Below are 27,914 nucleotides of genomic sequence, written 5' to 3' on the forward strand. Positions count from 1 at the left end.
CCACGTAAAATTAACCCTAGTTTTTAAGTCTAATAATATGAAAATAATTAAATAAAAGTTAAAACCAATAAAGGCTTTAAAAGAAGAAGAAGAAGACTAGGTCAAAGTCTCGTTTTGCCCTTTGTGTGGTTGTCATCGTCTCTTTTGAACACTTTCGTTTCTTCTTTTCCTTTGACCACTCCAAATACAAATAAAAAACAAACAAAACCAGTGGTGTCCTCGTTCGTTCACTCTCTCGTAATCACACACTCATACACATACACAATACGAAAACCAATTGTATTGCTTCCACACACGAATTTGGAGACGACGACAATGAAGAATGGCTCAGAATTGTCTAAGATCATTGACGGACCAACCAATCCTATGGTCACACCTTTACTCAATGATCTTTACCAATTCACCATGGCTTATGCTTATTGGAAAGCTGGCAAACACAACGAACGATCCGTGTAAACAACACCACACAATTCTCATTTCCTCTGTTTTTTTTTTAAATGGTTTTCTGTTATTTTTGAAATTGATTCTGTTTTTTTTTTTTGTTGTTGTATGCTTGTTATAGCTTCGATCTGTATTTTCGTAAGAACCCATTTGGTGGTGAGTATACTGTGTTTGCTGGGTTAGATGAGTGTATTAAGTTCCTTGCCAATTTCAAATTGAGTGATGAAGAGATCGATTACGTTCGTGAGTCTTTGCCTGGATCTGAGGTAATCAAGAGAAAGATTGGTTGTATACTTTTAAATCGGTTAAAGTTTGTATTTTTCAATCTGGGTTTGATGTTTTTGATTCAAATCAGGAAGCTTTTTGTGATTATCTTAGAGGACTTGATTGTTCTGATGTTGAAGTTTATGCAATTCCAGAAGGGTCTGTTGTTTTTCCTAAAGTACCTCTCATGAGAGTTGAAGGACCTGTTGGTGTGAGTATTAATAATAACACACTCTCTCTTTTATGTGAAGATGGTTTAAGCAATAGTTGTTCTTGAGTGGATGATTCAGGTTATTTGTTATGAATCCATATAGGTTGTTCAATTGTTGGAAACTCCATTCCTCAATCTTGTCAATTTTGCATCTTTGGTAGCTACAAACGCAGCTAGGCACCGGTTTGTTGCTGGGAAATCTAAGAGTCTACTCGAGTTTGGTGCTCGAAGGGCTCAGGTTTTATATTAATTGTTCTCTTGTTTTTGTGTCTAAACTAGATTTAGATCTTCCTATGTGTCTCTGATGATCTTATTTTGGTATCTTAGGGACCAGATGGCGCAATAAGTGCATCCAAATATTGCTACCTTGGAGGTTTTGACGCAACAAGGCAAGTCTTGCTTTTTGTTGTTTCTTCTGAAAATAGTTGAAAGGGAATGTAGAAATGATTTGTTTTTGTGTTGTTGGGTAAATTGCCAATGGCAGTAATGTAGCAGCTGGAAAACTTTTTGGGATACCTCTCCGTGGAACACACTCCCATGCTTTTGTTAGCTCATTCATGGTCAGTTTACCTAAGCCCAAAATTTTAATTTTTTATATGGAGGTTATACTATTTAAGCAGTCTATTGCTAAGCTCATTTCAATACATACTTGAGTTAGCTAATAGAGGCGATAACACAAAGTTTCTGGGAATAAGATGTTCTTGTCAATTGCTTTCTGTTAGAAGTTTATCAGCAATGGCTTTGATTATAAGTTAGAATCTTCCTTCCTATCAATATCACAAAAGCAATTTCGATTTAACTTTGCAGAGCACTGATGAGATTGTTGACAAAGTACTTCATAGTGCTGATGGGAAAACCACATGTGAGGATTTTGTCAGTCATGTTCAGACATGGTTAAAAAAGATTCAGGTGTTTGCTATTGCAATCTAGATTTTGCTCTTCCTCTGCCTGTTTTCTAGTCTCAGGACCAGTTTGCTTATGTTTGTGTTTCCTTGTGGATGACAGTATTCTCCATCTCTAAGTAACATTTTCTCTGAGACAAATCAAAGCGAGCTAGTAGCTTTCATCTCATATGCGCTGGCGTTCCCCAAAACTTTTCTTGCCCTTGTAGATACATACGATGTAAGCATTTAACACCATAGTAGATAGCTCATTTGAGCTTAAGATTTTTAATAAACTGTTGTATTAGTGTTTTGCCGACTGCTTTTATAGGTGATGAAGAGTGGAATCCCTAACTTCTGTGCAGTTGCTTTAGCACTCAATGACTTTGGGTATGTAAGAATCTCTTAACTTGATGGTTTTGGCTTGCTTTTAAGGATTTAGTGACTTTTCGGATCATATGGAATCTGAGATGCAAGTGATGTTTGTTGTGCTGTGCAGATATAAAGCATTAGGTATTAGATTGGATTCAGGTGACTTAGCATATCTATCTACAGAGGCCAGGAAATTCTTCTGCACGGTAGAGAGAGAACTAAAAGTGCCCGGTTTTGGGAAGATGGTTGTCACTGCTAGTAATGATCTAAATGAAGAGACGATCGACGCTTTAAATAAACAGGTGATTCCCTAACCTCACTCTCAAGGGCTCCATAAGATTGTTTTTTAAGCATATGTGTTTTTAAATCTTGGTAGGGACACGAGGTGGATGCTTTTGGTATTGGCACCTACTTAGTCACTTGCTATTCGCAAGCGGCCTTAGGTTGTGTTTTCAAACTTGTTGAGATAAACAATCAGCCTCGGATCAAACTTTCTGAAGATGTTACAAAGGTTAAAACTCCCTCTCTATCTCTCACTGGTTTTTAATTATTTATCGTTACATTGCACTTGATTTGATTATCATTCTGATTTGTTCAGGTATCGATACCATGTAAAAAGCGAAGTTACAGATTATACGGGAAAGAAGGTTACCCTCTGGTGGATATAATGACTGGAGAGAACGAACCACCTCCAAAGGTAAAAAGATATATAACTCTTTCTATTAGTCTTTTTACCTTATTGCATTTTACATGATATCTTTCTTGATTTTTAAAGGTTGGTGAGCGTTTACTATGTCGTCACCCATTCAATGAATCCAAACGAGCATATGTAGTGCCACAACGTGTTGAAGAGCTCCTCAAATGCTATTGGCGTGGAAGTGCAGGTAAAGTTTTTTCAGTACCGTAAAGTTATAATGACCTTGCTTATTAACTGATAATTGCTTCTCACGGTCAATGAAGATGGAGCAAGAGAAGAGTTACCGCCATTGGAAGAGATAAGAGATCGTTGCATCAAACAGCTGGCAAACATGCGACCTGATCATATGAGGAGATTAAATCCAACTCCTTATAAGGTTTGAGTTTCTCCTACAAACTTTTTGAAAAAAACCATTTTTTCGGTTTTCTCTGTTCTGTGTTAACAAACTTGTTCTCGGGGTACAGGTTAGTGTCAGCGCGAAGTTGTACGATTTCATCCACTTCCTATGGCTCAACGAAGCGCCTGTTGGTGAATTGCAGTGACAGAAGAAACAAAAAGAAGAATCTGGTATTGGTTGGAGTAATGTATATAGATTTGTATACCACAGCATCACAAACTTGCATTAAGAGCTTTGCACTTTGTTTCTTTCTTACCACATTTTGATGGTTTCTCATATTTCATTGCCGTAGTTAGAGTTTCATCTTCATACTGAAGAAACAAACTCTCTGCGTTCATTGGAACTCTGTTTTCAACTGATTCGATTTGATTTATTTGACCACTGTAAACATAATGGAAACAGTGAAAAGTTTACTCAAGTGAATGATTTGGATCAGATCTATGTTGTACTTTTCTGTTACACAAATAGAGTAAAGTGTTTGATTAAACTTGTTCAGATCGGTTCCGTGGATCAGTTTTAGTTTTCGCAACAAGGCATTGTTGTTCAGAGTTCATGTGAGCGCTTACTATTGTCACTGCACTGGTAAGCTGTTATTAATCTAGTTTTTTCATTAGTAGAGATTCGATGACCATAGCAGTAAAAAACTGTTTTGTTTATGTCTTCGAAGTCAAGATTATAGGTGTGAAGACTTTTTTAACATGCTTAGATCTCAAATTCATCTCGGCAAAGATTGAATCAACGGGTAGAAACCAATGGTCCAGAAGTATCTAAGCTGTTCATTTGTCCTCTCTGGGGCTTAAACGAAACACACAATAATGTCTTCATTAATACGAAAATTTTACAGGAGTTATGGGATTATCCTATTCCTTGTCTATTTACTAATTAAACCGATTTGTCCATGAACGATAGTTTCGTTTAGTGAACATTGAATTCGGATGGTCAGCAAATAGCCGTGGCTTAGAGGGCAGGGCATTGGATTTGGCTATACATAACCTATGACCATACATTATTATCTTACCTATGCTTGTGCAAATAACTTATGACCTTATGAGTTATGCCATAGTTTTTTTCTAAAACAATAGTTCCTTGATGAAAAATAATGGATTTATAGTAAACCTACTGATACAAAAAAAAGTAAATGGCTCTAATCAAATCCATCGTTTAACCCGTTTGTTCTCCGAAATGGTAGGGTCTATATAAGTTGATTGGCTAAACGATTTGCCCAAATGGTCCATGAGAGAGTTTTGTTTTTTGTTATCAAGTCTTTGGACATTTGGTCTAGTAACAAAAATGGTCCAGGATCATTTGTTGCGGCATATGGGAAAAATGGGATTTAAACAAAAATGGTATTATCTCACATGTCTTAACCATCGGGTCAGTAGTATACATAATTAAGCTCCTAACTATATGACCTTTTACAGATCTAATAAAGTTTTATTATTAGTATTAGTTTAGTACTATAAAGTTTCAATTCAAACACATATAGGTTCGCGTGATAGAATGTTTATGAATTGTCGAATTGCCTGATTGGTCGGTGCTGAATAGAAAACAAAAAGTGCAGTGAAATTTTTTATAACTTCAGTTGGTGTGGTTGGTACGGTTTAGTTCAACAAAAAAAGTGCAGTGAAATTGTCGATTTGTTGATTAAAAGTTATAAAAAAATATCAACTAATCTCATAGTAGTACTTTCCATGTCAAACGTTGTAATTTTTTTTAACTTTTAAACATATAAAGGTAAAAAAAAAAAAAACCATACTCCTAATATTATTATTAAAATTAAGAAGACAAACAAAAAAAAAAAAAACTGAGTGTGGGGATAGAAATACAAATATGATGTTGTCCACAAAAACAAAAAATGTACTTCTACCCATTAGAATATGCTAAAAGATAGTACATAGGATTCGAAGGAAGATGAGGTAAAAAAAAAAAAAAAAGTTGAGCTAAAAGACACGACTTTTCTGGGCTCTAAAAATCTGTTAGAAAAAAAACTCAACAAAAAGCTTTTTCTTACTTTCTGTGCAATTTCGTACTTCTAAAAACATTCCTTCTACAAATCTTCTTTTCCCAATTCAACAAAATAAAGTTTAAAAAAAAAAAAAAAAAAAACTTATTCTTAGAAAAATTAAAATCTAAAAAGTTAATTACTAAAACATACTTCTTCTGCTTCCTTCGATCTTTACTCTAACTTAACCCATTCGTAACGTCCTTCTAATGGCTTCTCCTCTTCGAAATCGAAATTACTAAGAAGAAGAAGAAGAAGAAGAAGAAGAAGAAGAAGAAGAAGAAGAAGAAGAAGAAGAAGAAGAAGAAGAAGAAGAAGAAGAAGAAGAAGAAGAAGAAGAAGAAGAAGAAGAAGAAGAAGAAGAAGAAGAAGAAGAAGAAGAAGAAGAAGAAGAAGAAGAAGAAGAAGAAGAAGAAGAAGAAGAAGAAGAAGAAGAAGAAGAAGAAGAAGAAGAAGAAGAAGAAGAAGAAGAAGAAGAAGAAGAAGAAGAAGAAGAAGAAGAAGAAGAAGAAGAAGAAGAAGAAGAAGAAGAAGAAGAAGAAGAAGAAGAAGAAGAAGAAGAAGAAGAAGAAGAAGAAGAAGAAGAAGAAGAAGAAGAAGAAGAAGAAGAAGAAGAAGAAGAAGAAGAAGAAGAAGAAGAAGAAGAAGAAGAAGAAGATGATTGATTGTGGTTTTAACGGCTAGGATTGAGTATAGAGAGGAGCTTTTGGTTTTTTGGGGTTTGATAGAGAAATGGCGTGTTTAAAGTGGTCCTGTTTTACAGTGACGGGGAATCTTTAACGGGGAAACTGGAGGCGCCGTTATTTCGGTCGCGTGTCGAACGATTTAGGTTGAGTGACACGTGTCGGTTTTAAACGGTGACTTAAACGGAACGGGAGGCGTTAATAATTGTGGTGTAACCAACTATTTTAAAAACCCTCTCATCTCTTGGTAATTCACATATTTGCCATCACCCCCGGACCGGATGTGAATGATGAGATGTAGAGAAAATAATAAAAATAAATCTTACTTGTGTTTGCGCTTGCTCATATACACATATCTAAAGCATAGTATAAATTAGTTGATTAAGCTAATGCCGACATCCACGAACAAGAAAACAAAACAAAACATGGCACACATAATACATATATATGATGGGAACATGAGGATACTAATTTAGAATTAATAGTGTGAATACCCCAGGTTCTGAGTTCTGACATGTACTAGAATGATTATAACAATGTAACGTAGAGGTACCATGCATGTAGTTAACTGCAACTTCCAAAAACTATTAGGTTCAAAATATATGTATAATCTGTTCGTAGGGATCTTTCTAGTTTCTAAGAAATTCAAATACAAGGTCAAACCTTGCATTTAAATAGTAGTACTACTACTACTATGCTTATATACTCGAATTAAAGGTATGCTTATATAATCTGGTGAGTGATACTATATCTATATAGGACAACATTGTATATTAAATTAATTGTATAATGAAAGGTTATAGCCCACTAAAATAATACTGAATATTACTTACAAGGATTATATATTTGGATTTACTCTGTATATTTATGTTTTTCCATTTGGTACAAAAACTAGTGATGTTCTTTGTAAGATTATTGAATGCGTGCGGCTGATAGATCTTGAACACCGGTACTCCGAAAATGTTCCTACATTCACATGAATATCATATTTTTTTTTTCCATTTGGTACAAAAATAAGTTAAAAGCTCCAAATCATAAATATTTAAATAATTCGAAAATATGTTAATTAAATTTTCTTATAATTATTCTCGCATATTATGCAAAACAAGTATTATACTCCCTCCGTTCTAATTTAGTTGTCATTTTAGAATTTAATTTTTGTTTCATATTAGTTGTCGTTTTAGATTTTCAATGCAGATGTTTGATGAATATTCCAATCTTATCCTTGCTGTTTTAAAGTTTCAACCAATGAAAAAATTATAAAATATATTAATAGAGGGCAAAACATAAAATTTAATAGTTTTCTTAATTTGTGTGCAAAAACCTTAAACGACAGTTAAACTAGAATGGATGGAGTATATAGTTGTTGGAAAAAATTATTAATTTGGGGTTTGCAAGTCCTAATTTAACAACATAACAACCATGGATATATTTTCACTAGCTCCATTATGTTTTTTTGTTGTCTTGGAAGAATCTTTCAATCAATTTACAAACATCCATTTGCATTAAATGAAAATATTTAAACTTTCACACTTTAATAATTGGCATGACGAAACGAGCTGGTGATTGTGTTGCTAAATAAAAACTAATACTTAAGAAATCATGTACTACTATTAGTCTCTTATATGTGTATTCAATGGGGATCGAAGATGAATCTTCTAAGATCGAATCTCGTTTTGTCTCTTGATGTCACCTAAGATACTTTGTTGACTTCACCGTTAGTTAAATCCATACTTCATTCGTTAGTTCGTAAAGACAAATAAAATATAATTATTAGTTAAAAACAAAGTTCAACATTATGATTTTTTGTTAATATATAGTAAGACAAATCATTAGATCTTGACAGTGCATAGTCGAGGGGTCGTGCGGTATCTTTACTCTTTTATGATAGATCCGAATAACTATGGTCTTGACTGAGTGAGTCCTAATTTTGCAAAAAAATGAAAATAATGAATTTCTTTTGTAACTGATCAAGACATATATAATTATATGCATTAATACCACCTTATATATATTTTCTATTTTCATGGTTATAGTTATTAAAATTTAATATCTCAAACTAAGTAGGTAATACATTTTAGAGATTTAGAAGAGTGTAAACGAATTACCGCTCCCATGTGCATCTTAGATGCTTTGGTATTAGAAGATAAAGTGGAGGAAATATACTACATATATCGAACCATGAACCAAAGTTTATAGTACTGTCCAAGAAATACTTGAAAGTTTAAGCTAAATCATCTACAATAATGTGGCAAACATTTTTTAAACCACAACTTTGTTACATCTACCTTAAAATGATTCTAATTTACTTTGACGGTCACAATCACAATTTTTCTTGTTCAAGATCCTAATAGATATCCAAGTAAATCAATTTTTCTGTATCTAAATCTGTTTGGATACACCCTCTATAGTACTCTAAAATAATAATATTTCATGTAAAAATCATTTTTTTATATATTCTCTTATTTATACTTTTCAATTAATAGTATAGATGATTCCGGACCTGTACCAACAGGACAACTCCTCCTCACGTGGAAACCACTAGACAACCACCATTTAGTTTATTATTATAGATATTATCATATTAGATTAATTTTCTATATTAAGAGAAAGATATTAACTTTAAAAATAAATAAAATATATAACAATTTTGGTCTTATTAATAAAAAAAATGGATAATTTGACTCAAATAATTTTATGAAATTTTTTTAAACACATCATCTAAAATTTGAAAACTGTTCATCCACTAAAATTTTAATTAGCTCGTGAATTTTTGACAGAATAACAAATTAATGCTAAAATGACACCAAAAAGAAAAGAAAAAAAAATACACTGAAAAACACGTGCTAATATGGAATCAGTTAAAAAAACAAACCTCTGAAGAGTTTTCAAAAATGATAAAATAAGAAACGGACTGTTCAACGAAGATGAAACTCACATTTCAGAAGACGTCTGAATCCCACATACAAAGAGAGAGTCCTGGACATTACAAAATCACATGTTGCTCGTCGTAACTGTACATGTCAAAAGTAAAAACTACAGATAAGTCTCCGAGTAAAATAAAATAGAATTGACACTTACAAGGAGATAATCTTTGTGTTATGCTTACTTGCTTAGCTTGATGTCAAGTTATCAAACATCACGATCGTACGTTTTGCATTACCATGTGTTGTGGATTTGGGTTTTCTAACAACTAAACTTGGCCTCCATCACTCCCCTGGGCCTAGCCAACCCTTTTACTCTTAACAGAAAGCAAACAAAGTTCTTTTGAAAAAGGGTTAGCAATTAAAATTTTGGTTTCCGCAAAAGGATTATAATAGAGTGTGTAACCAGTAAGCCAAACTTTTCAATTTATATATATCTTTTGTCTCTCTCAACACATGAACAATAGAGTGCATCCGATAAGTATATCTTGCTTTGAGACTGATTGTTCGGACATGATCAAGATGACGATCGCACCTGCAAAATGGCCAACGTTCGCCTCCCATTTAGATTCTTTTGTAAAACTAAAACTGTTGTTACAGTTTTCCATTTTTTCTTTACAATCAACTTTTCTTTATGATTTCTTGTACTTCAAATAGTTCAGCTGATTTGTTTGGTTTGAAATGGTTAAGCTCATATATAGGTTAAATTTACCAAAATTCTTTTATCACACTTTTTAAAAAAGTTTAATTTTCGTAAATGATTACCTTATATATTACAAGGAGGTTTGTGGAAAAAAAAAACATTGCATGGGGGAAAGTAACCTAGAACTCCAAAAAATAGGATCTGTAAGAGGATATCCATATACAGGAGAAAGGACAACTAAGTTTAAATCATGAAAGGTCAAGTTATATGAATTATGAAAAAAATAAAAATAATTAGATACAATTAATTAATGCTTAATAGTTTTTTGTTTTGATAAAAAATTAATACTTAATAGTTGTAAAGCACACGGACTCTTTTAGTCAAGTGTCCGTATAAAAAATTAATACTTAATACTTAATATTTAATTTAACTCTCAAGTGTTGCGCCCATGTGATGAAAATTTCATCCCTATAAATAGACCAAATGGTCCAAGAGGGTTTCATGCACCAACTGACCAACACATAATACATATTCGCCTTCGACTATATTCTATAATTTAAATTTTATTTTTCTAATTCTCGTCTCAGTTTATATATCAATGGCGAGAATTAATGTTTATCTTTTTGCAATTATCTTGCTTTTGACTATCAGTATTGGTTCCATTGAAGGCCGAACACTCACCATGTCTACCGTAAAGACGGCTGGGGAACTCGGAGCTGATGGTACTGCGCTGCCATCGTCCCCGGCTGAGCAACTTGAGTCACCTCCGAGCCACGGGGTTGATACCTTCAGACCCACGGCACCTGGACATAGCCCTGGTATTGGACATTCCGTACACAATTAACGAAGAAGAACATGGTTTATGTGACTACACATATTAATGTGCTTTTATTTTATATATTTTGCCCCTTACTGAATACAGGATTGGGCTGTGCTATCTTTTTGGTTTTTTTTTTTTTCTTTTTTCTGAATATGGATTTTTTTCCTATCATCAATATGTATTTAATTTACGTAATTTCTCTTCATATTCAGTTTCTTGCAAGTGTGATTCTGTGATTGTAATAATATCTAGTTGATTAAACTAAGTTTCTATAATCCATCTTATTTTACAAGCAGCCTCTTTTTTTCTTAAAGAAATAAAATTGATCCTTTTTTTATTCATCACCCTCAAATTATATAATTGAAAAGCCTATCTATTTATTTATGCATTTTTATAAGGAGGTGGTGTCTCATTGACTTGATCAACTGAATATATCTAACTCTAACTGCAAACCAATATCGAAATAGAAACAATATTATTTCCTTGTTATGTATATATCCTTACAATAATTTGGTATAATAATTTCATTCAACAGAATAACTGAACATCTTCTAATCTATTGGATTCTACTTCCACTGGACCACTACTAAAGAATACCTTATGTCTCCCTAGGCCTTTTTAGATTTAACGAATACATTTACCTTATTTTGCATGGACGAAAACCTAAAAGTTTGTACTACGTACGTAATATTATGATACCTTGTCCGGATCTTCGTGGCCTAATGGTAAGGATGGGCCCTGGTTGCAAGCACAATCCGGGTTCGAACCCTGCTGGAGGGAACTATCTCACGAATATTCGGACATCCACATGGGTATGGATCCTTGCTTACGATCCATTTGAAAACCCGGAAGGGGGCCTACCCATGGGTTGTCCTTTCCCCAGGGGATTAGTCTGGGCCTATGTGGGCTTGGGATTACCCCTGAGTTAACAAAAAAAAAAAAAAATTATGATACCTTTTAATTTGTTTTTTGTTAAAACCTTTTAATTTGTTTGTAAGAGGTTTAGAAGAGGTTTAGACGGATCGGAAGCGAATATTTGAGGAATAAGCAATCTATACAAAGTAAAAGAAGGGTCTACATGATTAAGAAGAAGAAGGAAAAAGACAATAAAGAATACCTGCAAGATGCATTTCTATTAACAGTATATAGAAGATTTATAAAATACTAATGTACAGTTCCTATACACAAACTTAAGACACAACGAATAATTGAGAAAAACTCGCAAATTCGCATTATAAGTTGTTTTTTCTCTTTTCGACAATGTCAATGCGCCATAAGAAGTATTCACCATAAAAGATAATTGATATTTTATGGTGACATTTAATCCATTTGCATTCTAATTGACTTATATATATTCGTGATGAGTTTAAGGGCGCTATGGCGTTGTGGTTAAAGTAGGTTTAGACGTGATATATACCTCTGTTTGGTTCCTTCCTTGTTTTTTGTTTTTTTTGGCAAGAAGTAACTTCTGTATCCAGCTTTTGTAAGTTCTGCGAACCTTTAGTTCAATGAAATTCACATATTTATCAAAAAAATCATACAGGAAATTATTGTTCATCAGAAATGTTGTATTTCTTGTTTTTTTTTTTTGGCTTACGGGTAGGTCCATTGCTATGGATGAACTTGACTCAATCCTCATCTGATCGAGATTTGATTTCATTATTTGGTTTTCGTGTGCCCGGAAGCCAGTGCCATGTCTAAACTTATATATGGAGGCTTATCGCAAATTGTTGTATATGTAAAACTTTTTACCTAAAATCGTTTTCAACCAAGATTTTATTTAAAACATACGTTATGGCAACAACCATGAATGAGAAGACAATAAATTTTTTCCGAATGATCATATAGAATCTTGGCCGGAATCATCAAATTATTTGATTTCAAGAAGACACAAGACCTGGAAACATCTCCAACAACAATAAAATTGCATTCCTAAGTGAAGTAATGCTAATGACATTTTAAAGTTTCAGCACCAAGTTGATAGCCATAACAAGTGTGTGAAAGGGGACTTAACAGATTACATTTGTTGTCTATAAGACTACCACATGATAAGCCCGGGTTTCTGACACTAACTTAATCCCCGATTTATTAGTAACGGAAATATTATGGTTTTAACGATCTTAAAAAACCGAACTAGTGTTAGACAAAAAAAACAAAAATTGAACTTGTTTACGAAATTTAGTGTAGTTACAAGTTATTTTTTGTATGTTAAATTAAGAAACAAAAAATTGAGTGGAACAAGTATGATTTGAAAAAACATTGTGTAGTTTATGGATGTTATTCGGGAAAATTAGTATATTTTGTGTGATAAGTTAATAATTAATTTCATGTGTGTTTTTTCTAATTAGCGAAGTGATCTTCCAATAAATGTAGATTTAGTAAAATGGACAGAAAATAGAGGGACCAAATCGAGGGTCTCGATCGGGAACTTTACAAGATCATAGAGATTTTACTAAATTACATGAAAGTGTGTCTAGAGTCCTTTTGTTTATTATAGAAATGCTCAACTTGAGCTTGAAATGGTAGGTAAGCTATATACATGCGGCAAATTCTATATACATTTCTAAAAGCTAACCGTACACAAAGAAACCAAATATCATGGGATTTATTAATTGAATGGTCTTGGACCAAAAAGCGTTAAGTACAATGATAAATAAAACATAAAGTAATTTCAGATGGTGAGTGAGATTCGAATAGTGCTTAAAAGATTCTCAGTCTAGCAGCTAAAAATATTTCGTAGGCTTCAACAACCAGTATAGGAGGATTATATATTAGCATCGTGTTCGTTTCATTTATTAATTAGTAGTACTCCTTTTTTCTTGTTAATTTGATGTTTGTTCAATAGTCCTAGTACTAGTACGCTTAACTAAAATATTATGTGGCCGGCTAAAAGAAAGGACAAAATCATTTCAGTAACCCTTTGCGTTCATTTCGTATATTACTTCATTTATATCTTTTTTTCTTCTTCTTTTTCTTGTATATATTCCTCAACATACTTCAAGTTTCTTGAATATAGGCTAAACTAATCGTCGTAATTTTTAGTTTTAAAAGTAAAGTTGTTAATCATGCATGTGGTGTGAATACAACCTACTATCATATAATTTCGTGGTATGGATAAAATTATTAATAGTTACATTGTTTATAAAATCGTTCACTGTGTTTCAAACTATGCGTAAAGGTAAAGGAATCTGTGTCCTATTTCTATGTGTTGCTGAAAAATTAGCTTGGCTAGCTTTGAATGGTAACTTAGTAAGGCTAGTACTGCTGCAGTAATACTAAAAGATTTACGAAATTAGTTTTTCTGTTATCAAAATAGAAGCTTCTTTTTTTTTTGAATTTAATGTTAAATTATATTCAAAAGAAAAATAGCTGTGTTACATCAAATGCATTGTAGAGTTGAAAGTTTTTTGAACAGAATCATAGAAAGAATTAACTTTAAAACTTAAACTCTTGTGCTAAACCATGCTTGTAACCCGTCATCATATCGCCTATCTCCCGTAAGCCCAATAGTTAGCAGTTGGTCGCGCATATGTCTATCAAAATAGAAGCTTCTCTCTTAACGACTATTTCGTATTGTTTTAACCATTTTACTACCATTTTCATTTGACTGTTTGAAATTTTGTACCGTTTTTTCATGAGATAAAAATTCATTTGTAATGAAAAGAAAACTCATATATAGATGAAAATATAAAGAAATGATTGAAGAAAAAAGGAACAACATTGTACTAAAAGAAAATTTTATTCTTCTCACGAGACTTGCCACTTGTGAATTGGGTATCAGAGAAGAAGAACCACTTGCTTTCTAGTTTTGCAACATACAGTGATTGAAATCGAACTTTGAAAATAGGCACACTAAAAAGGACATTTTTCAAAAAAAAATTATTATTCTAGGTAAACTCAACCATAACAATAACCATCCAAAACTAAATCAAACATCTTTCTAACTGTGATGGGTATAAGAAAGTGCTATTGGAATTGAGTTTGATGGGTATAAGAAAATTGCATTTTTATTTCAACTGTGTGCATCTTTTATTACACTTCATATATATATATATATATATATATATATATATATATATATATATATATAGTGGAATCTGAACTTTATTCTAATTGGCTCCTGCCTTTTCGGAAGTCCCTTGAATGGACCTACTTAGTTTATGTGCACCACTATATAATAACTTAATGCACTCTTTATTCAATAGATTAAAATCCTAATGATTATAAGAAAATTATATTTAAAAAAATTCAGGAAAAGAAAAAAAGAGTTAGTTGGCTACTGGAAATGAGAGGAGGCCATATATGATATTTGGTGTTAGAAAATCTCATGCGCCACCAAACAAACTCATTTATGTATTAATTAAATTTGATTTGCAAGGCTGTTTTGTGCATTTGCCACCGTTGAGTTTTTTTATTCAAAAGCACTTTTAAGTACAAAGTACGATATCATCATTGAGTGTGTATCATGGAATATGTTTGACCCATTTATCAAATAAATTGAAGTTTGTAGTACAGAATACAATGTTGATATAATAATTTGTATTGACTAATAGTCATATTTACAAATATTGTGTATATTTAATACTTCCTCTGTTTCAAAATGTAAGTTGTTTTGTTTGAATGCACACATATTAAGATAATTTTTGCTTTTTGTAATCTCTAAAAAAACTCATGATTTTGTCTTACCATTTAATTAAAAAAAAAAAAAAGATAAATGGTTTAAAAAAAAAATAGTAAAACGTGATTCTTGGAAACTCTCAATAGTAAAGCTTTTAATTTGCTTTTTGTCTTGGTTGTTGGAAAACAACTTATATTTTGAAACAAAAAAAAATCTCCAAAACAACTTACATTTTGAAACAGAGGGAGTATGATGTTAAAAATGACTTCGTAATTAATTAGAGTTAAAAGTATTGTACAATCATTTTTCTTCTTTAAGTTTAAATATGCATTGATTTATTTACCACAAAAGAACATTTAGTAATTGTGTGATTATTGGTTTAAGAATTTTTCAATTAATTTAGGAGGTTATAAACAAAATGTGATGAAAAAGAAATAAACAAAATAAACCTTAAAGCCCAAGAAACAATGTCAATCCCAAATGACAAAGAAAGCCCATACGATAGTAATAGAAAGATAAAGATGCAGATCCGAAAGAAGCACATTTAGAAGGCTGTGTATTGTGTTGTGACTTGTGTCATCATTCTTAAAAACGATCATATTATAATCTTATCACGATAGTTGTTTATCCATTTATTGTGCTTTTGATTGGACTGTATATCCGTTAACAAAATGGTTCCTCAAATATTCAGTTTCCTATATCAAAGAAGACAAGTAACAAACGACGACATTCTTCTGCCGAAGCAAAGTATCCCACGATGGCACGATACTGGCTGTAAGTGAGTACACGAGAATTTAAATGGATGAAACAGCACTTGGTTTTGGGTTTTGCAGTACCTCGAAGCAAATTGATATGTATGTTTTGTGACAATCGCAACTTCATTCACATTGGTCCTAATCTCGCGTTCAACAAAGGAATAATACATATTGAAAGTGACTTTTCACGCTAGCCGTGATGATCCTCTTCAAAGGTCTCACTATACTTCCATTTCCATCGTCGTTCATGTTTTAACTTGGTATCAACTTTATAGTATTTTCACTAAAAGCTCTTAATCATAATCCAATTCAAGGATAAGCATCAGGATTCTGAGATTGGGATATATACGATATGCGTAATCAAAGAGATTTAGACACATTTGACTTTCATGCTGAGGTAGCTCTATCGTTTGTGCTTGAATACCTTTCGTTACAGTTTGACAGTTATTTATAACATTTCGTTTCAAGGAAAATAAAACACCATTAAAATAATAAATATGAGAATTTAATTCGTCAAAATCATATAATTGGGATACTTTTAGTTTAGCAAAAGAAGGAAAAAAAATAATAAAAGAAGAGAATATTAGACAGGGAGGCAAAACTAACATGCAAATGCTTACAACTTTCCCTGAATATCGAACATTTTATTTCATTGCGGCGAGTCTGAACATCAATATTAACCATCAATTAATACCATAAATTAATAAAATATATAAAACACACGAACATAGAGTGTGCATCTTAAGCCATTACAACCTCATTTTTTTCCAGCAAAACCTTTTCAGTTTTTCACATGTTTATGTCTCATCGTCTCTTAAAACAATATTTCACTACTTTGTATCATATTCCTACGTATCTTTCGTATCCTTTTTTTTTTGTTTTTGGGTCACATATTAAGTGTGTGTGTGAGTTTACTATCCCGTATCAATAATTTAACCGGTACTATACTAGCTAGTTGCCCATTCTATAAAGTCACGAGTTTCCAAACATCGGTGATGGCAAAAACACTAATTCAGCCTACTCTGATCCCGACTCGAAGAGATCAAAGACCTAAATCTCAAACGTTTTGGAAAAACAAATACGACTACCAAAAATATGAAAAGGGGCAATTTAGGTGTCTCGCCCAATTTAGATAGTCTCTTTAAACGTTTATTTAGTGATTCTAAAGATGATCAGTTAACTTTAGTCTCTTTAACCTTAACTCTAAAATTCTTAAATATTATCATTGCCTTAAACTTTGGTAACGGAGCGAATGTATATGGCGAAAGTTCGGACGAAAAAGAGGTAGGAAAAGGAAGAAAAAAAAAAGGTATAGTTAAGAAACACAGATCATAATAAGACAAATTAAAGAATCCCAAACAATTATTTATTACAGTATAAAGAAGTTATATAAAAAAAAAAATTAAAGCGAAGTCATTTTCCCGTATTTTCTCTTTGTTGTATATTGTTTTTTTGGTTTAATGTGTTGTATATTGTTAGCTAGTAATCAATTTTATGAAGATAAATAATTTTCATAAAAATATATATATATATATGGTAGAAGCCAGCATAGATCATGAGTCTCATGCAATGAAAGACATAGATCGGTAAATGAAGTTATTGTAATTTGTTCTCTGTTTTTTGTCTTTTTCTTTTTAATATCGGTGCCAAACGTAACGTATTGTCTTTCTGTACTGGTTAATACTAGTATAAACTTTAGGCTAATAGACCAATTTGTTTCTATACAAAGCTTGATCTTCTTGGATATACATTTACTACACATTTTTATTGCAGTTATAATTTCTATTGAAAGCTTTTAGAAAGGCTTTGGCATGTTTTTGTTATCGTCATGCAAAATTCTACGGTGAAGAAGATAGTTTAATTTTGTATACTTTTCAATATATAAACATGGGCATCAAATACTCTGCTTAAACCCACCTATAGATTCACATCGAATAACTTAGAACAATATGTCATTCAAATAAAATAATGTACTAATTAACAAAAATGTTCCAAAGTTTAATGGTACGAGAATAAAATATTTATGCGTATAATAAATATATAAGTCCTAGATTACAATAATAATCAGATATGGGGTCTTGCATGCTCCACGAACAGTAAAGGGTACGGTCGTTTTCCATCAATAATAACTTAGGAACATCGGAATCAATCGTTTAAAGTCCACTTTGTCTTTAAATAGCCGCAGATTCAATCTCAAAACTCTTAAATCATTATTTTAAACCTTTCATAATACATCTATATTACTCACTACTACTCACGATCAAAGACTTTTAAACCTAAGTAAACAAAAACATATATTATATTTTTATATATATTTCTAGTCTGGATATGGCAAAGACCCGTCGTGTAATTTACCTTTTCCTTACTATTCTAATTTTCTGCGTACTCATCAACGAGGCGCAGGGTAGTCGTTTGATGTGTCATCATCCAGAAGATTATTCATGTAAGAAACGTTCAAGCCGTCACCATCACCATCATCATCATCATCATCATCATCATCGTCATCACAAGGACACTCTCAATGAATCAGATGATCTTCAACGAAGCATCAAGACGATGAGGAGCAATGACAACTATGGTGTTGATGCTTTCCGGCCTACTGAACCAGGTCACAGCCCCGGTGTTGGCCACTCTATCAAGACCTGACAAATTCGAATTTATTTAATCTTGATTTCTATTTCTCCTTTTCTCTTGCCTACGTTGTTCCATTGACAAAAGGTTGTCGAGGCCTAATGAGGTTATATGAGTCATGCTGTTTTCTCATACTGTAAATACTAAATAGTAGATTGTGCCATTGTGGTTATGTCTCTCAATAATTGTTGTCCTTTCATAGTTTATATTTCCACTGTTAACTTGCGCTTGCAAAATTTACAAGATCTTTTTATTACCAAAAATAAATAAGAAATTATATATATTCCATAGTACTCTTAATTAGGCTTAAAATTACGCACGTACATATAGAGATATCTACATTAACTTTATGTCGTCTCTTCCATATTTTTTCTTGACGTGTACAACAAGAGTTAGAATTAGGCACTTAGTTAGACTAAATAATGTCCAGTACGTTGATTTCAATTAGTAAACTGAGTTACAAAGCTAAAAGTAGTAAGTAGATATTTGCCTACATATCTTGTATAAGAAAATATCTTGCATACATCATTACCTCGGATTATGATAAATGGTAAATGATTAGGTATTACATGTATACCGGCAATAATGAAGAATCAACATCCAGAAAAAGTTGAAAATGTTACTAAAAAAAATCTATAGTTATAGTCTTTGATAGGATCCACAAAAGTAAGGGCGTGTATCAAAAGCATATAAATTAAATATCTAACTCGAGTAAAAAAATATATCTAATAATTTCTTAAAGTTTATGAGAAGATTATAAAAAGAAAACACAGAGAAAAGTCTTATAAATGTAGGTACCGTTCAAAGGTATAGTAGGTTAGGTAGGATTTATTGGGCTCTATTGTCGTCTTTAAGCCAGATTATAAAAGATCAAAATAAATCAAATTTAAGAAAGAAGCATGAAAATCAATTTCAAAAATGGAACCGATTTCGCGTCATTAGTCATTACTTAAAAAAAAATAGTAATATTTTCTCTTAATTCTCTAATATCTTCAAGGGATTAGTAAATGGACTATATATCTAGAGCTAGTGTAGTTTAGGCACATCAGTTTTCGTCCTCATATCCGGAAGCATGTTTGAGGTACATTTAGTGATCTTTCTTTTTGGTAAAGTTTTTGTTTTTTGGTTTTGAAAGATTGGTTCGACAAGGAAGATGTAATTTTTGGGTTGGCCGTACACATCTTTTATAAATAACATTAGCAATGTATTAGTGTAATTCTTAAGGTTTGTTTTCTCTTGTTCTTAGTTTAAGATTTTGTTCTCTTCGTTTTGGTTTAATATCTTTTTGCTTTGTGTTTCTAATGTCTACTATGGCCCTTACATAAGGTATATTTGGGAAAATCACGTTTATCTTCGATTGTGTTGACAAACTCTTAGAATTTCCAACAATTTTTTTGTGTGTTTCTAATGTCTACTATTGCCCTTACATAAGTAGTGTTTTACATCAACTAAACACTGTTTAGTTGCCTTCGAATATTATTTTTAATGTATCTTAAGCAATATATATATATATATATATATTGATTGATAGAGAATATTTATCGTAGCTTTTGGGCCAACATGCTGTTTAATTATTACTGTTTTCTAAAAAGATTTTGATAAATGTCAGCAAAAAAAAGTTACCTCAGCGAAATGATAGTGGAATATAGACTTTTTGGTGCCGTGATGGATTGATAAACGATATCTAATATTTTTAAGAAATTGTACCTAATATCAAAATCGGGTACCTATCTATATCCATAAGATAAATCATCATACGGTACAAATAAATAATGCAATTATTGCCACTTTTTGAGTTACTTTAGTTTCTTTACAAGTTATCAACAAACTTCTTATTTTTTATTTGATGGAAATTCTAAGAGTTAAGACTCAAACAATTGGTATTGACTAGTCACAATAAATATCTCATTACAAGATAAAAAAAAAAAACAAAAAAAATTAAGTGAGTACAAAAAAAAAAAGGTTTACAAAGTTTAAATCGGCCGGGTATAGTATAATGTAAACCGAATAGTAATTTCTACTTACTTTGTTAGGCTTCAAAATGCATACAGGATACAGTAAGTAAATTGTCATACTGATTTCCGAGGCCCAACATCCAATGCTGCATGACGTTCAGTTCAGTTTTGTTGTGTTTGTTACATTACAACAATAAAACCGTTAGCGCTGGAAAGAAACAAAAATTGAGCTCACAACAGAAAAAAAAAAATCGGGAACCAACCGATGAAGATGATGAGCTAAATATTAAATCTGAATTTCGATTTAAGGTGTTATAAACTTACAATCTTGCTATCAATAACATATGTTATCACATGTTTCTAAATAAGCTAGGTCATTTTTATTCCTAATTTCCGGGAATGTTTTTGATGAGTAAAGTTTATCGAATAAGAGTAACATTACGTTTTTGGTCTAATTTGTTGACTCTAAGGCCAAATCGACTCTACTAATGACTTAAGACAAATAACGATAATATCAAAATCCTTTTTTTTTTTTTTTTTTTTTTTTGTAGTTGATTCCTACTCCACATAGGTGTAGACTGTAGACTATAGATAGACTAATAATGGTGGTTGGCTAACTAATTCATGCTATAAACTTTCTTGTTTTAGGGACAAGCTTATTTTATAATTGGGACATTATAAAAAGAAGAAAAAAAATGAATGGATTTCCATGTAGTATTAGTTTCCGTGTTAGTTTCCGTGTTAGTTTCCGTGTTAGTTAGCAACTCATGAAGACACTAATAGCTAAAAACGCGTTCGAATCCTATCTCAAATTCAATCAGAACAATTTAAATTAAATTAATCTGTTTTATAATATAACCACTAATTTGTTTACGGTAGCGATATGTAAGATACCTTAGATCAGAAGATTTTTAATAAACTTTATGTGGTACCTGCTTGAAAGATCTTGTTTCAAGATCGTTTACATTATATAACTCATGCATAAACCCTGTTTTCTTCATTGTTAATATCTCTACTTATCATTATCAACACTGAATGATGTAAAAGCTACACGTAGAGGGACTTATATTTATAAACAAGAAAGTGTGGTAAAAGTGTTTTTTAGATCTTCATTATCACCTGGGAATGTTACCCAATAATGTATTTGTCGAAGGTGAGCTCTGTGCACTTAACCAAGGATCTTGAACTGACACAGGTGAGCTATCGTTAATCTCTTCAACGGAAGCTAGGGATTCGGGTTGTTTCTGAGGGATAATGACTCTTCTACTTCCTGTTGATGGTTTTTTAGTCGATCTTTCGCTTCCCTGATCAGATGACCGGAGAGAACCGTTCGGTGAATCCAAGCTCATGTTCGGGATCCAACCGCTGAGCCTTATCTGTTCGAGCTCGTCTGCTACTTCAGTCATAGTCGGTCTCATGTCACTGTGGAAAGCTAAGCATCGAAATGTGAGCTCAGCCACGGTGTGTATCGATGAGAGAGTCCATGCGTCGAGCTCCAGGTCAAGAATCGGGTCAATAATCTCATCGATACAACCTGATCCGATTTTGTCAACAGCAAGAGCTGCTAGGTTGATTTCAGTATGTGGACGAGTGAAATCAACAACTTTCAATCCTGTTATAATCTCGGCAAGGACTACACCGAAGCTGTAGACGTCGCTCTTATCAGAAAGATGGAAGCATTGATGATACTGCGGGTCAAGATAACCAGGAGTCCCTTGAGGAGCCGTTGATATGTGGGAAGTTTCAGTCATTCCCAGTCTAGAGAGTCCGAAATCCGCAACTTTGGAGTTGAAATCATAATCAAGAAGGATATTGGTAGATTTGATGTCACGGTGATAAATCGGTGGATTCATTTCAGAGTGGAGATAAGCGATAGCTTTAGCTGTTTGAGTGGCAACAGTGAGGCGCAGGGTCCATGGAAGACCAGTCCCTCTATCTCTTTGTAAATGTTCCGACAGAGTTCCATTTGGCATGTACTCATAAACGAGAACCGGATCGCCTTGCTCAATACAGCATCCTAAGAGACGGACAAGATTCGGATGACTCACTGAGGAAAGAAGCTTGATCTCATTCATGACTTGGTCAAGACTTTCTGAATCTCTGTGTCTGAGTCTTTTGATAGCAACCCATTCATCATTTTGGAGCTTTCCTCTATAGACCGTACCATATGCACCTATTCCTAGCTTCTGCTTTTCAGAAAACCCATCTGTCGCTTTCTCGATTTCCTTGTAAGGGAAAAAAGCAACACTTGAGTTACCCGCAGCTTCAGACAAAAGACGCTTTGCGCTCAAATGGCTTCTCAAGGGAGTAGACCGTCTCCGTTTACAAAAGTACAAAAGAGCCAAGCCAACTAGCAAAGATGCTCCACCAATAGTTCCTAAATATAGCAAATGAATAATAAACCTAGTCAAACATCCATAAAGTACAAAAACTTAAAAATGTCACAAACACTAAAGCGACCGTTACCTCCTACAATAGTAAAAAGCTTCGATCTACAATGTCTCCAAACCAGCTTTGAACCGCGGCACTCCGGTAGTACTGCAAAGAGTATAGAAGAAACCAATTAGCAAAAAAAATAAACCTTTGTGCTCTCACTACTTAATCTCAGATTGACTAACCTCTCTGGCAAAGATTGGTATATCCATCTCCGTGGTAACCTTCGTCACACGAGCAACGGTATCCAGCCTTCCCATCAGGAGTGTCAACGTGAGTACAATTGGCGTTTGCAGCGCAAGGACTGTTTTTGTTTTTGCAGTCTCCGTTAAGCCACCAACCTAACCTAACTCGCTCAAACTCTAACGCTATACCCTCATTCAAACCTACAGACTCGAAAGCTATGGAAGAGAACAACAAACTACAAGTACTGTTCCTCAATTCATTCATACCGAAAAAAAACTTTTTCGAACTCGAGTTACTATCTAAAGAGAAACAGCTAATGTTTCCAGTGGAATCACAGCTTTCCAGTTTCAGCACATCCTCCAAAAACTTCTGCTTGATGGAGCATCCGTCGGTTGTCTTGTTACACTCCTCCATTAAGAAACTGTTCTCCACCGTCGGCGCGAATTGCTCGCTGAATAGCGGAGTCATATCTTCGATCTTACGAGTACAATTGTGTGGGAGGCTGACGAATATACTGTTCTCCGTCACGTTTTGAACGGAAAAGCCTCCGATCTCTGCGTTCCCCGCCGCAGAGCAATTGAATTTGATGCCACAACCAGGAGTAAACCCAAAAGGATAAGGCAGACTCAATCTACCGCATCTCCCGTTACAAGGTTCGGTGAAATTAGCAGCGGAGGTTCCTCCGATTACGATTATGATCACCAAAATCAAATCCAATCTATGAGAAATCATCATCGTTGATTGAATAATCGGATCTCAACGTTCTGAAAAAACATAAAACGAGACCCCATGGGATTCAATTCAATTCTGTAGTGAAGCTAAAACCCTAAGACCTCGAAGAAACCAGTTGGAATTAGTTGAAAGCTATTAAAAGCTCTCAAAGCTTCCCAACTGTATACACAATAAAGTAAATACAGAGAGAGAGAGAGAGAGAGAAACTGATTCCTCCATTAATGGCTTATGTTTAAACTTTAAAAAAAAAAAAAAAAAAAAAAAGTCAAAATACCTTCTTGTTCTGTGAGGTTTCTATTCATCTTCTTACGATTTGATTATTCTAGAATACAAAAGAAGCTTCGAAAATTATATCAGTTTCTCTCCGACGATGAAGTTATGATCGGAATATATTTTTCCGGTGGATTTGTTTCACCTAATCGCGGAAATAATAACAATCACGGGGAGTAATTAAAGACGGAAGAAGAAGAAGAAGATACGTGCGCCTAGTGGATGTCTATTTGTTTTTAAAGACGAAAAAGCCCTTGGGAAAATGCGTGGGAAGAGAATTGAAATGACGAATTTACCCTTAAGTGGTCAACGAGCAACTTGGGATATCTTTGACCGGGTTTGAGCTTACTTTTATTTTATTTTTTTGTTGATGCGTGTGTGAGTGGACAGCATAACAATATGCTCAAAAAGTCGTTTTGGTTTTATTATTATTGAAATACACACTTTTATTGAATCGAATAATTATGCCTTTTCTTTTTTTTTGGGGGTCAATTGGTCAAGTAGCCCAAAATTGGTTTTTAAAAAATAATATGTTGATTGGAAAGAAAATTGGATAATGATGTAAATTCAGTGTTGTAATTTATCTATCATCTGTATACAAATTTAATCTTTTATATCTCATTACTGTTATACGTTTTAAATTTGAGAAATTTATGCTAAGAATCCAAATTATGTAACATTTTTGGAAAGATATCTAATTTTTCTTATAATGATGAGATTTATTCAGTTCAACAAAAAATTATGACAAATTAATGGCTGATGTTTAAACTTTTTTAAAAAAAAGTCAAAATACCTTCTTGTATTTTAGAGTTTTATCAAAACGATGATAGTTGATTACGGTTACGCATGTATTAAAGGAGGAATGTGACCGATTATATTTGTTAGCTTGTAAGACTTTCAATTGAAAAGGTTGGTCACTTCTACTCTTATCAAATTCATTAAAGAGATATATCCTAAAAGTCATCATTAAAATTATGTACATATTATTTTATCATTTAATTTGTTTTCATGGTTGTATTATGATGGTTTTTGTACCAAAAAAGGTTTTTTTAGACCAAAGTTTAAAAGAGATTTAACTCATTTGACTAAAAATTTTGAAAAAATTAGACAAACCATAAATAATAAAAATTGTGAATTTTTAAATAAAAATTGAGTACAAAATAATGAACTAAATAGTATTCAATTCATTTTTAACTCCATTTTTTTTTCCGTTATTCATCTATATATACACCTTCATATATGGACGAACAATATTTGTTTAACAATTTTTCTTTTTAAAGTGAAACAATATCTTTAGTACAGTATATTGGTTTAAGACTCTTATTATTTTTTTTTTTTGGGCAAAAGTTATATTTAAGACTCTAATAAGCAAACAGAGTAGTTACGTACAATAGTTGTTGAACCGCTCGAACTGCGTCATTTGTGTTATCTAACCAAATTTGGTCTTTTGTGCTTCTTGTCCTAACAAAGACAAAACTACTTTTTGAAGAATCAGTATAACCGGATATCAAATGGATGGATCAAAATTTTTGAGCATTATCTCATGTTTTTGCTAAATATATCCAACTAGAGATTGATAAACATGTCTTCATGTGTACACAAACATTCAATTACCGACAAGATACTAATTTCACAATCTTCTTTCTATTTGGTAAGCTCATCCTTATCCAATCCAAGACAGATGAGAAGTATGAATCAGATAATCTTTTTCTCATTTAAGTAATCTCTAGTTTTCTTGGTTTATTTCTCAACATTTCATTTCTAGAAGCTAGAAATTCTTGGCTTAACATGCTAAAGATTTTGTTTTCATGCATATACATTGAGTTTACACTAATTACAACTCTAGTATATACATCAATTAAAAGAGAAAAAGAGATTTTATAAATTCGATTTTTTTTGTTCCTTCTAAAAACTTTTATTAAACAATCTATATTACAACTGTATCGAGCTAAATACAAAACTTCACAGAAACAATTTATTACATAAGCAAATTTATGAACCATATGGTGAAGATGACATAAGCAATTTTAAAACAGAAAACTAAAGAGAAAAATATAGATTTAGTGTGAACGTGTTATCGTTGGTTCACGTTTACGTACGATAAAAGGAGAAAACAAAAGGAAAGGGTTAATAGTATTTTGTCAGTTCCTGGATGTCGACTCTCGGGCTCGAGTCACCGTCCGGTCACGAGCCTTGTTCGTTATCGACAATTACGTGCCGTGTGCGGTGGGGTAATCCATTTTCTAAATGACGTAAAAGTCCTCTTTACTTGCACCCATTGACTTCTATTATCTTTCTCAAGAATATCATAAGTTATAAATACGTGCCTTCGTATACACGTACATGTTTTAATACGGTAACGTTAATTTTGTTTTACAAATTTTTCTATTCGAATTGATTCATTATGAAATGTGACCTTGATGTAAATCATGAGTTTGAAAGTGTGTGCACGTAACTCAAATCCAAAACCGACATATACCATGACCTTAATTGGACGAACATATGAAGGAGCATTTTTATTTTTGTCAATCAATCAACATTTATTGAGAAACACTTTTTAAATCATTCTACTACATTTCCTATCATGGTTGCTGTGAACTCTTCAAACGATAAGAATGCAAAAGCCTTGATATTCCCCGGTAAAAAGACTTCTATTAATTGTTGTGATAGATAGTTTTGTCTTTAGCAATCCCAACAATATTGAATTATCATATGAGTATGAAAAAGGGCAGATAATTACCAAGTAATCAGTTTTGTAGACCCAAAAGCTCAATGATATATTTTCTTTTCTTGACTTTAAAGGAAATTTGGGGGGAATGATTAATAATAATTGGCTTGAATTCCGGTGATGAGAGGAAAGACCAGAACTCAATGATTAAGATTGGAGATTTTTGTTTTTGTCCCGATATATAATACTTTTCAACACTTGATTTATTCTCAATGTTCTCATGCGGAAGTTAGGGGGAATTATCAATGTGTCAAGTTTTGGTTGTTTCTGCCCACTGACTATAGTGTTAGAAGCCTTAACCATATTTTATGGATTGTTATGGTAAACACGTTTATCGGAATGACAAGATCATAAGCTTGACAGAGTTATCAAGTGTTCCACTTTCGGAAGTTTAAAAAAATTTAAGCGTACATGTGACATCACTGACATGTCTACCGAACCTAGGAAGGAATTAATGGTGGAATATTTCTCCTCCCCTAAGAAGGGATCAAGTGCCTCTTCTTGAGTCTTGGGTTTCATTCTCAGCAGTCAACACACACCACAATGTTCTTCCTTATCCTTTCCTACTTTTCTATTTCGAGAGTACGATACATATTAGTGTTCTTCAGTTACTGATTTGATTTCGAGTGTCTTGAGAAAAGAGAAACTAAAATTGTTTTATCGTGAGAATCTTAAACATATCAAACTCGTATACTTTGGGACTTAAAAATAATTAAGGAGAGAGATGATCATCTGGACTTTTAGTTTATATCGATTATTCTATACACTACAAGAAAATAGTATAATTTCCGACCACCATTTCTGACCAATCCGGTGGTCGAAAAAATTTCAACCATTTTCTGACTGATTTCTAACAAATTTCTAACAAAAATATATTCGACCAAATAAAAATAGGAAATTAGTGACAAACTTTGGTCGGAAACTTTGTGGTTTTCAGAAATTCGTCGAAATAACAATTTTCTAATTTTTGGATTTTAAACAACAAAGTGTGGTAAGTGCTACCACACTGTCTAATTTTTGAATATTTTCCAACTAACTAGGTATCAACCCGCACATAGTGCGGGATATCGATCAAATAAATATTATGAATAATATTATTGTTTGAGATTTAAGATTTGTTTGTATAAATAAAATCTGTAAGTAAAGTTTCTTTTGTTTGTTTATTCAAGTTTGCATTTATTTTGTGTAAAAATACGTTTCACCAATGAAATATTTAAATGTGAAAAAAAATTTCCGCATAATGGAGAAAATTTTGATGTATTTTTGTGTTT

General features: G+C 32.7%; 4 protein-coding genes across 5 annotated transcripts; 3 read left to right on the top strand and 1 right to left on the bottom strand.

The window, feature by feature from the left end:
- The first annotated feature begins 103 nt into the window (after window positions 1-103).
- On the top strand, window positions 104-3,698 carry LOC104713785 (nicotinate phosphoribosyltransferase 2). Of its 2 annotated transcripts, none has more exons than XM_010430990.3 (15): window positions 104-452; window positions 563-707; window positions 797-916; window positions 1,020-1,154; window positions 1,244-1,305; window positions 1,401-1,476; window positions 1,724-1,825; window positions 1,922-2,038; window positions 2,129-2,187; window positions 2,297-2,471; window positions 2,546-2,680; window positions 2,768-2,866; window positions 2,945-3,053; window positions 3,130-3,242; window positions 3,331-3,698. In XM_010430990.3, the coding sequence occupies exons 1-15, from the start codon at window positions 316-318 to the stop codon at window positions 3,406-3,408; spliced, it is 1,662 nt and encodes a 553-aa protein (XP_010429292.2). In that variant the 5' UTR covers window positions 104-315; the 3' UTR covers window positions 3,409-3,698. The 2 variants fall into 2 exon arrangements, 1 of the variants encoding a protein (XP_010429292.2); XR_015566876.1 differs by having other exon boundaries at window positions 105-452; window positions 2,106-2,187.
- Window positions 3,699-10,038: 6,340 nt separating this feature from the next.
- On the top strand, window positions 10,039-10,630 carry LOC109126621 (precursor of CEP3-like). Its single transcript, XM_019230330.2, has one exon. It carries the CDS (start codon window positions 10,114-10,116, stop codon window positions 10,357-10,359), a length of 246 nt encoding a protein of 81 aa, XP_019085875.1. The 5' UTR covers window positions 10,039-10,113; the 3' UTR covers window positions 10,360-10,630.
- Window positions 10,631-18,036: 7,406 nt separating this feature from the next.
- On the top strand, window positions 18,037-18,354 carry LOC109126579 (precursor of CEP11). The gene has a single exon (XM_019230263.2). It carries the CDS (start codon window positions 18,037-18,039, stop codon window positions 18,352-18,354), a length of 318 nt encoding a protein of 105 aa, XP_019085808.1.
- A 2,848-nt stretch (window positions 18,355-21,202) lies between these two features.
- On the bottom strand, window positions 21,203-24,284 carry LOC104713787 (wall-associated receptor kinase-like 14). Its single transcript, XM_010430991.2, has 4 exons — window positions 23,920-24,284; window positions 22,913-23,677; window positions 22,761-22,832; window positions 21,203-22,671 (listed from the first exon to the last, which is right to left on the bottom strand). Exons 2-4 carry the CDS (start codon window positions 23,646-23,648, stop codon window positions 21,410-21,412), a joined length of 2,070 nt encoding a protein of 689 aa, XP_010429293.2. The 5' UTR covers window positions 23,649-23,677; window positions 23,920-24,284; the 3' UTR covers window positions 21,203-21,409.
- Window positions 24,285-27,914: the final 3,630 nt, after the last annotated feature.

The sequence above is a fragment of the Camelina sativa genome, chromosome 9 (genome assembly GCF_030686135.1).
Source record: "Camelina sativa cultivar CO46 ecotype springtype chromosome 9, ASM3068613v1".
Taxonomy (NCBI): Eukaryota; Viridiplantae; Streptophyta; class Magnoliopsida; order Brassicales; family Brassicaceae; genus Camelina; species Camelina sativa.